Source organism: Charadrius vociferus, unplaced genomic scaffold (assembly GCF_000708025.1).
Source record: "Charadrius vociferus isolate BGI_N301 unplaced genomic scaffold, ASM70802v2 scaffold406, whole genome shotgun sequence".
Lineage (NCBI taxonomy): Eukaryota > Metazoa > Chordata > Aves > Charadriiformes > Charadriidae > Charadrius > Charadrius vociferus.
The window spans coordinates 1368271-1378924 of record NW_009648948.1 but is presented as its reverse complement, the minus strand read 5'-3'; the positions used below and the strand labels follow the sequence as shown (position 1 = coordinate 1378924).

Genomic DNA, 10654 nt, shown 5'->3' with positions numbered 1-10654 from the left:
GGGTGGCGCCCAACATCTACTACCTCGGTAGGGTTCCCCGCCGGTGATTTCTCCTCCAGCCCCTCGCCCTGCCCCGGCCTCGCCGTGACGAGCCGCTCTCCCGTCTCCCCTAGGTTACGCGGGCGTGGTGCGGTTCCGCGGCGTGAGGATTGGCGGCATCTCGGGTATCTTCAAGTCTCACGATTATCGGAAAGGTATGGGGGGACAGAGCGGGCCCCGCTGGGGGCGGGAGGGAGCGCTGGGCCCGAGCCGGCACGGGAGGGCCTGGACGTGCCTCCTCCTCTCTGAACCGGCTTTTATGCCGGAAACCTCTCTTGGCTTAACGCACGGGTTTTTCTGGAGGTGGTGGATGAGTCGGTAGCTGCCTGGCGACCACAGCAGGAAGCAAAGCGCCGTTTGAATGTTGGTATTGGAACAGTCTTGATTTTTTCAAGGCAGTGTCCTTTTAGCTTGCAGTGCAAGACTGTTTAGTTTTACTTGTGTGAAACACTCAATTTGTAAGTGTGATACTGTCCTGAGCTGAGGCTTAGTTTCAGTACATCTCAAGATCATTTTTTCCTGGTGATATGTGCATTCAAGAGTTCTTCCTTGGAAGGGTCTCCATCAGTGGACAGAAATCTTGTCACAGATGATACTTGGTGTCAGCAAATAGAAGATATTTTAATCTTTCTGGTCTCCTCAACACATGAAATAGCAGTCTGTAAAGTGACATTATCTTTAGTAACATACTGCTTCAGAGAAACTTTGCAAATGGTTTTTAAGCTGCAAAGTACTAAACTAGTTTTCTAGAACACCTGATTCTGTTTAACACCTATCAATGCTAATTACATTTGTTGTTATCAAGCATACAGTTTGTATGCCTGAATATTGCACGTGGGAGATAAGACTTTTTTGACAATAACACTGACTACTGAAAAAGTAATTTTTCTGTTCATCCTTAAGACTACATAGGAGCTCTGCTAGGCATTTGGGTGTCTTGTCCTGAGACAAAATTGGAGACTATGTCCCTTTTGATGGGGTACGTGCTTGCACTTCCAGAGTCTGTGGTGCCTATGGGCAGTTACAGGCATATTTAAGATGCTGGTGAATTTTTTAAGCTGTCATTTCATGGTTGGTGGCAGCACTCTCACCAGAGAGGTACGCAACCTCATTTAGAAATTAAACACAGAAATCTTTCTGCCTTAAGTTACTTGTTTCAGACGGATCCTGGGTTTTAAGTATTGAAGTCAAGCTCCTGGTTTTTGTTTCCTCAACTGAATTGCTGTATTCTATTTATTCATGAAAATAAGACACAGAATGGAAGAAACGCCTATTGTTATAGACACATTTTTACAACATGCTTGCCTCACACGTAAAATAAGTTAGCAGCCTGTTGGTGTAAGCCTCCTGCAAAGGAAATACAGTAGCTCTTTCAGTTAGTGGCAGCCTTGTATTTGGGGTTGCTGTAGGTGTCTGTATGACCCCAAGAAGCTAGCTTGCAAACTGTGTTGGGAGGGAACTGTTGATTCAGGCGACTACTCTTTCTTTCAATGTTTCAGGCCACTTTGAGTGTCCACCATACAACCAGCAAACAATTAGAAGCGCTTACCACGTGAGGAACATTGAAGTCTTCAAACTCAAGCAGGTTAGTGAAAAATCAGGTTTTTAAACAGTGGTAAATAGTTTTCATTAATTTAGAAGTAAGATGTTAAAGCTACTCTGAACAAGTATGCTATTGGATAGCAAATCTTACCAACAACTCCCAGCTTACCTGGACAGGCCAGTTTATGTTGGCTGTGATTCCACTGTTGTTCCTGCTTTTAGTCCTGCTTAATATCTCCTCCAACACTTGTGTAGCAGTACAAATTTGATCTGAATCAGGCACAGGCAGAAGTGTGGTTTGTTTTTTGTTTGTTTGTTTTTTAATTGGTTAAAATTCACAGAATGGAAGCTACTCCAGCTATACACTGCTCTTCCAGCTTTATGTTAGCTCTAGAAAGATGTATGCTACATTGTCTAATATGCATGCTGGTTGTTACAAAGTTAACTAATCAAAATTGAACCAGCTGAATAAGATGATCCCAAATTTCTGTGAAGTATTTTTGACTCCAGTGTGAGGAATTCAAAGGACAGATTAGCTTTATTTTTGAGCCATTGCCTACTCCCTGCTTTGTCGCAAGGACTACTCCGTTTGGCTGAGGTAGTGGTGTGAATACATGTATTTATAAGTGCCTTGTGATTATTCACGTTGCAGTTGCACACTTAAGTGTTCAGTAGATATAGGGATGCTGAACATAGGAGAAAGGTTTGCTGGCATTGTAAAGGGTTTGATTGATTTCACTGTAAGTTTCTTAGTAGTTGGATTCAGGTTTCATCTAGAAGTCTGTTCTGATCCAGCTGGTGGAAATATGCTGAATATTGAACCAAGACATGCTTAAGCCATTGATTAGACTTCTGAGGGGTGCTTCCTTTGAGAAGGAATATTGTGCTTAGCCTTTATCCCTTTTAAAGAAAGCTTTTAAAAATGTCATGCGGAAGAAGATGCCTTTGATTGTGGGTAGAGAACTTGTTATGTAGCTGTAATTTTTAAGAGTCGTCTTCTGTGTGCCTGACAATTGGTGTGATGATGTGATCTCTTTTATAAGGCAGTATATATAAAACATATCTGAGTGTCCCAAGAAACTGTAGTACAAACCAGGAGCCTAGAGTCCCTTGACAACTCCAAAGTTGCTGAAGGATGGGGCTCAGTGGTATACTTATTTGCTTTGAAAGTGAGGCTGTCGGTGACAACTAACTCTGTATTGATCTGAGGTAGAGCACGTTACACATGTTCCATCTTGTGCTGTGTAATTTCGAAATTTTTTTATCTTGTGTGTTTTATTTTTACTGTATGCATTTTGGCTTGACAGTTAAAGCGTCCAATTGATATATTTATGTCACATGACTGGCCAAGGAGCATATATCACTACGGAAATAAGAAACAGCTTCTGAAAATGAAATCCTTCTTCCGTCAAGAAGTGGAGAGCAACACATTAGGAAGCCCTGCTGCTTCAGAGCTTCTGCAGCATCTGAAACCCACCTACTGGTTCTCAGCACATCTTCATGTTAAATTTGCAGCTTTCATGCAGCACCAGGTAAAGAGGAAAAAAAAAAATAATCAAGAATGTATGTCTCAAGCACATTTTAGAATTCCAGTGCAGGTAATCACATCCAGAAACGCAACTTGTTAATGTTTTTGCTCAGTTATTAAAATTCAGCTTAAGCTGCAAAGCATTAAGTGGTGTTAAGACTGCTAGCTTATGTAAGTTAAAGAGATGTTATAAATCAGTGGTGTGACTACCTAATTTTCTTCACGGTCAGCGTGAAATAGCTAACATTACTGCACTTGATACTTCTTAATTTAAGTTTGTAGAAAAGAACTCTCTTTCTCGCTTTATTGGGGAAGGAGGCAACTTCAAACCAAGGTGAAAGAGAAGTGACTGAAAAGAAGATAACGGCTAACTGGGGATGGGAGGATGCCTGTAGTAAGGTTTGGCAGATGAAGTTGTCTGGTGGTCTGGGTAAAGCCAAAAACCAGCCCCTGTAGGTTGAAACATCTTTTGGTTTGAGTTGTTCCTGAAGGTAGTGTGACATGCTGTTCCTGTTTGCAAGTTATTTAACTGTAAAAATGTAACTCTAGACCTTCTAGACTCAACAAATCTGTTTCTAATTATGTTAGTTTTTCTTTTGGCATCAAGGCTAGGTGTGCTCGGTTGCCTTAGTTGACGGAGACCCGTGGCTCTTGCTTTATCTTGCTGTCATCTGCATCCAACTTCCTGTTAGACATCCAGTGAAGTCTGTCTTTCTCTTCATCCCTCCATCCTTTTATTACAACCCCATGCTGATTTTCTATTTCAGAAAGTATTTTTCTGTATAAATTATGCCTTTAAATCCCTCTATATAACTTGTTTAGAATGGTCAAATTTCATAGAAATGCTAATGACTGTGTTAACACCATTTGTTTCCTAGACAAACTCCAAAGAAGAGCTACCAAAAGCGACAAAGTTTTTGGCTCTGGATAAATGCCTGCCACACAGAGACTTTCTGCAGGTGATGGCCATGTGCAGTGGGTTTTCACTTTTTAAGTACTTCACTTGTCTGGACTGCTAAGTGCTGTGCTTAGATAGAAGCTGAAGAATAGTTCTGATAAATGGAGGAAGTGGAAAGAAGCTAGGAATGGTGCGTGTGTGGAATGGTGCGTGTGTGGAATGGTGCGTGTGTGGAATGGTGCGTGTGTGGAATGGTGCGTGTGTGGAATGGTGTTTGTATAATATTGTCTTGAAATAAGCAGACTTTGCATCCTGTCATGCAGGCATGGTGTTTGCTTATTCCTGCCATTTCCTTCCACCGTAGAACAAGTACTTGGCTTAATTGGAGGAGTAGCTCTACTTTAACCTGAATTGGATCTCTTCTTGAGTTTGGATTTTTTTGGGTTTTTTTTTTTGTTTTTTTTGGTCAAATGTCAAACCTAAGAAGAAAGCCCATCTTGAGGCTCTTCTTTTACGGTCTAGTTTGGGTCAGCTAGTACTTCTTTCTTCAGATATGGATTCAGGAATTCAGACAGGATTGAGACCTAAGTTGAGTACTGTAAATTCCTTTCAATATTCTGAATTCCAGCAGGAATTGGTGCGACTTCCTAGGAGAATGGCTCTGCTTCTTTTTGTTTGGTGCATATATTGCTAGGAAGGGCAGTGGACAAGTAGGAGGTCCAGGCTGTGGGCATTTTCAATGAGAGTGCCAAACTGATTTGCCCAGAGCAAAATGGTGTTCATGTTTGTGTCCTGTGTGCGCTGCCTGGGGTGCCATCTGTAAAATTGAAAATGGATGAATCTAAAATCCTTTGCTATGAGAGGGAGCTGCTGACAGCATGTTCTTCAAACACAGTCAAATGTATTAGTAGTCTTACTTTAAAGTAGCTTTTATTTGTGGACTTAAAGGGAAGGTTCATTATCTGTCCTTTGCATGTGTGGTGGGATCCACTTGCCCTGATAGCTACCTTTGAAGATGGGAGAGAGTATGAAGACGGGCTTTTGCTCTGCAAAGGTTCACTGGCGTGCTAGTCCACACTTAGAATCCTGTAGAAAAACTGATCTGGACTAGTACTACCTCCAGCGGCATGGTGATCCACCTGTGTGTACCTCTGGTTTAAAAGTTGGTGGTTTGTTTTTTTTTTTTCCCCTAAAACTGTCTTAGAAGGCTGTATTACTTTACGGAGTCTGACTTGTGCAATTTGGCTAAACTGAACGGTTTGATTCGGGTTAATGTCACTGAAGACAAAGCGATTTGGATTTCAATTTGTCAGCTGTTGAAAGAGTTTAAAAACATTTCATGTTAATTTCATTGCTGTGCTAAGAATGTGTGATTATACAGCAGAATAACTTGCCGTGAATTCTTGATGTGTATCTGCTTAAAAAGCAGCATGAAATTTAAGAGTAGGCAAATTCTGTTTTCTAAGTTGGATAACTGTCCAGTAGCTGGCAGTGGGGAGGAGGGTGTTCTGCTTTTTAATTGCTGTAAGCTAAAATACAGAAATGCCTTTTTTACTTTTGTTGTTTGTCCTTTTGTAGCTCCTTATTGCTATCAACTTCCATATAGGGCTAATTTGAGAGGACTTGTGTAGTCCTACAAGTGTAGGACTTGAAACTACCTTAGTGTACTTGAAACCTAATTAAAACTCTATACCATGAAACTAACACTTGAAACTTTAATCAGTTTCTGGTGTCAAGAGAAATAACTGGCCTCATCTGTTTTCTGTGTTTTTGTAAACAGATAATAGACATAGAACATGATCCTAGTGCAGGTGACTCGCTGGAGTATGATGCTGAATGGATTGCAGTCCTCAAGGCCACCAACAGTCTTGTTAATGTAACTCAGAGCTCCTGGAGTATGCCGGAAAATAATGGCCTCCATGCAAAGTAAGTTGCCTGCAAAGTAGAGAGGAAAGTGTGATTTGTTTGCTGGATTGGAAGTAATCTTATCTTAGAGTTTTATTTCTCTGCTCTGCAGCCTATAGTGCCTGTAGGACTTGCTAAATGCCTTGGAAAACAAAGGCGATGGTGACAAGAGCCGTACTCTAGAGCATACAGCTTCTTTACTGCTCTACACGGGCAGTTAGTTTTGTTTTGCAAACTTAAATACCATTATTTGAGGGGCAAAAAATACACGGTGGCTGATCATCTCGCCAGTTACACTGCAGGACGGAAAATCAGGCTGGATTATGGGGGTGGGCAGATGAATGTTTATTGGGTGGGTTGACATAATACACAAATCCTTGGTGGGGAGTGGGGAATCTCGGTATTGACCAATGACAATACACTTTCTGGAAAAAATTATTTGATAAATTATGTTTCTGTTGTAAGATGAATTTATTATCCATCTTTAAAAGTTTCTCTTTGCAGCAGGAACAGGAAATACCTTTTGACTAGTGCACTTGTTTAAATTTTATACACTTATTTAGGTGGGATTACAGCGTGACAGAAGAAGCCATCAAAGAGGTGTTAGAAGAGCTGAATCATAACCTCAAAATTCCTTGTAACTTCACATTGACAGCTGCTTGTTACGATCCCAGCAAGCCCCAAAAACAGGTAGAACCAGTTCATACCATCAATCCGCAGACCACTGAGTTTTGTGCCCAGTTTGGCCTCACTGACATCAATGACAGGATCCAGCAAGCTAAAGAAGAGGGCTCAGTACGAGGCGAACATGAAGAGGAGGAGGAGGAAGAGGAGATGGACAGTACTGGGTCCGCAGAGGAACCCAGTGAATATAATACAGATAATTCTGGACTTTCATCCATTAATCCAGATGAAATAATGCTGGATGAAGAAGGTGGCGATGAAGACTTGAGTACATGTTCTGTAGATCCTTCCCCTGATCATCCTCCTGACTTTTCTGCAAGTTTTTCTGACATCCGGATCATGCCAGATTCCATGGCGGTATCGTCTGATGATGCTATGGACTCCACTAACGAGGAACTGGAGAAATCTGGTGTGAGTAAGCAGGTGGAAGAGAAGAGCTTAAATGAGAGACCATTAAAGCGCATTGGTGGTAACGAAAATGGGAACAGTGGCATTAAAAAAATTAAGAGAAGGAATCAAGCTATCTATGCTGCAGAGGATGAAGATAAAACAGAATAATACTTCATGTGATGTATAACTAAGTTCTCCCAACCTTTTTATGGGAAGGTGGTGAGAACTGTGGTGGACTACTTGTGCTTTTAATGTCGCTCGATCTTATCCATGTTACTTTCTTATGCTGAAGAGGCTGTATGTACCTCTTGCAGGGAGGAAGATTTATCTGGATTAAACACCTAAGTCAGAAGCAGACTTTTCCAAGGAAGTCCTTTGTCAAAGAATTTAAAGCTCATGTATCATCAGTTGATTTTGCTTCAGTTCTTGGTTATCAGTGTGTACTACGTATCTTCAGCTGTACTACTATACAAGATTCACCGTGCTTGTTAAACAAGAAGAGAACTCTTAAATTATAACTCTAATCAAAGGGAGAGGATGTCTGACTTACATGACTGAATCATTTGATTTTATTGCTTTTGACTTGTTTTATACTGAACTTTTAATACAAAGTATCATATGCAATAACTCCATGAACTAAATTTGGAAATAGAATTCCCAAGATAACAAAACAGCGATAGAAGAGTGAAGATTTTTGTTTCTGGTGATATTCACTCCATAGAAAAGCTTCATGGTCATAAACTAAAAAAATGTATATTTTCTAGTATTGGCTTTTAATTACAGTTCTGATAGGGAACCAAATCTCATAATTTGAAGCATTACAGTTTTATGGAGACTGTGGAAGAGTGCATCTCTGTTCTTAAAAACTCACTTGTGTGCTGTCTCTTAACACTCGATAACCACGTCTTAAAATTAAAATGCAAGTAGTTAGGATGAGCAGCTTCCTAAATGTGGACATCATTACTGTCTCAATTCTTACAATTAAGGCTGTGTCCTATTTTCATATGAGGTGGTTGATGTTTGTAAGTTGCTTGAGACAATAATGCCTACCGTTATCATTAGCTCAGGTTTTCACCTGCCACTTTTTTTCAGTAGTGTGTAACTTGCTGAATTCTTACAACTGGATTTGGAACCTTCCAAAATACCTTCATAAATTTCAGCTGAGGGAGAGCAGGTGTTGGAAGTTTTCTTTTTACTTTTCTAGTTTGCCCTGAATTATTAGCAAACAAATTACTCTCCTTTGGCCTAAAAGGCTGTGAGGATAACAAAACTCGCCAAATTCATGAAAATGACAATGTTTCCAAGCATGTGTCGTTATTAGTCTTCCTGTGAGATTCTGTTGGTGTTCTGTGCTGAGCTTTTAGAATCCAGATGGAGCGGGACTTCATGACTGTGCTGCCCTTGAGAGCAGAGGTATCTCCTGTGTGCTTTTACTCCTGTAAGACACAGGCACTGTGGAGAAGAGAGCGTCCTGACAGGAAAAGAGAACTGGACAGGGAGCAATGAGTGAAATGGACTGGTGAGTGTGAGTTATGTAGCAGGGAAACACTTTAAGGTCAAGACTTCTGTCTTTAAAATCACTTCCACGTTTTGGTGGTTCCTCTCCTGTCATCAGTTTACTATGAAAACTAAATTCATATAAGTATTCAAGGGCTAGAAAATGGCAAAATTAGTGCTTTCCATAAAGCTGATTAACAGCTTTATACTGGTGGGTTGATGCCATTAACATCCTGGGTTTTTTTTCCAGAGGATGCTCTCTTGTTTACTAAATGATGAGTTGGGCCCTGTTCATGCTCCTCCTCTGTCTCCCTGTGCCGGCTCACCTCTCGGAACACCAACCAAAGAGAACTGCGGTGTGATGTGATGAAAAACTGGAAGTGTTTGGTGTAACCCTCAGGTTATCTAAAGTAGCCGTCAACTATCAGGTAGATTACTGAAGGTGGTTGACTGTCTTTAAGGGCTCTGGGTCTGCAATGGTAAAATCTTACACATGCCTCATGATCTGAAGACTATAATGGAAATAAAGTATTTTAACTACAAATTATGTTATGAACTCGGAAAGTCTCCCAGGAAATCTGAGCACGCTATTCAGCTGTCAGATTCTCTGTGAACTAGAGTGGAAGATGTAGGTTATATATAATAGACTTTTTAGTGTGATTTCATACGTTTTTAAAGCAAACTCTTCTGTTGTGTGTTGTCCTATGTTCCCCCCCCTTCCTGATAAATGTGTTTTGGCTTTCTAGAAAGAGGAGACTTTGGCAAGATAGAATACTTATTTTTTGAATCTTTAAAGATTTTTTTTTTATTAAGTATTTCAGCATCCATTGAGCAGAATGCAGCTGGTAAATATAGTTAACATAAAAGTTTTTTTTTTGAGTACAAATCATGTCTGATCTATTTAGGGTTACTGTGACCTTTCTCGCAGTTGTACACACAAACTCTTTGCAGTGTGAAGTGTCCCACTCTACCGTGCTCTTGTGTGTTACGGATTTTCCCTGTCAGCAAGATACTCTGCTGCATGTGGAATTTAATTGAAGGTCTGAACTTGAAGCTTCTCTGGTGAAGACCAAATACTCCAAAAAGTATGTAAAACACTAGGGAGGGCTGACAAAGTTTAATTGGCTTTTAAGACCTGGAGTCTTCAGTCCTCTTTAAAAAGAAGCTTTAGGGTCCTTTTGAAGACTTTTGCCTTTTTAAAGTTTGGTGAGAAACATCTGGAAAATGTTTCTCTGTCAGACTCTTGTATCACAGATTTTTCAGTGTATGAAATTTGCACTTAGTCTAAAAATGTTTTTGCTATTACCTGTAAAGTGTTTGAGAGAAGTGTTGATGTGTTTCATTCCAGGCCGGCACACGGGTATTTTGTTCAAAGCATGTTATTAATCTACTTGGAGAAAAACAAAGAAACACGGTATCGCCCCCCCCTCCCAGTGGAGTATTTTTTTAAAATTAAAGCTGTTAAAGTCAATTTGTGACAGCATCCTGAAGTATGTTTATTGTGCTCCCATTATCCTCTGGAATATCTAACAGCTTGCAAACCTGTGTTTCCCTTGCAACAGCAAAAGTTAAGACACATGAACCTGACCTGTCATGTTTTTACTACCTCAAAGTTCTGTCTTCAGGAGCAACGGGTGGATAGAATTAGCGTCCCCATGCCTCAAAAGGTGACATACAGGGCGGCTAACACAAAAATATCAGGTCTTACAGAAGTCTATAGCAAATCTGAGTGAAGTCCTGGGTTTTTTGGGGGTGTTTCTGCAAAAACCTAACCCAAACTTATGTTCCAGAAAGTCCATAGGGCAAGACACAGGACAAGGCTGTGACAGAAGGACCTCCAAAACTCGACGATGTCCATTAGCGCGGTCAGAACATAAGGCAGCCACGGCTAAACCTGGTTGCTTGTATCAAAGTCGGGCTGTTGTTGGGACAGCTGAGGGGCTCTCCTGAAAGCCACACTCGTGACCCTGTGTGGAACCGGGATGAGGAAAACAGCTGTGGTGCTGTGAGGGAGGCCTGTGGTGCGGTCCACCTCCCACCACCTCAGCCTCAGGGTAAAGCCAGTCACACAGCCCCGCGTTCGCCGGTGGGCTGAGGGAAACGCCGAGGGCTGGCTCGGTCCCCTGAGCTGCCTACCGCTCCCTCCGCGGCCATGGCGGCGGCGCTTTCCC

At 41.2% G+C, this 10654-nt stretch overlaps 1 protein-coding gene across 1 annotated transcript; it reads left to right on the top strand.

The window, feature by feature from the left end:
• Positions 1-2: 2 nt before the first annotated feature.
• DBR1 (debranching RNA lariats 1) lies at positions 3-7238 on the top strand (the record flags this gene model as incomplete). The annotated part of the gene is made up of 7 exons (XM_009887387.1): positions 3-27; positions 114-194; positions 1539-1624; positions 2889-3113; positions 3988-4068; positions 5788-5933; positions 6476-7238. Coding segments are annotated over 7 exons (1323 nt in total), but the record flags the coding sequence as incomplete, so codon positions are not given.
• Positions 7239-10654: the final 3416 nt, after the last annotated feature.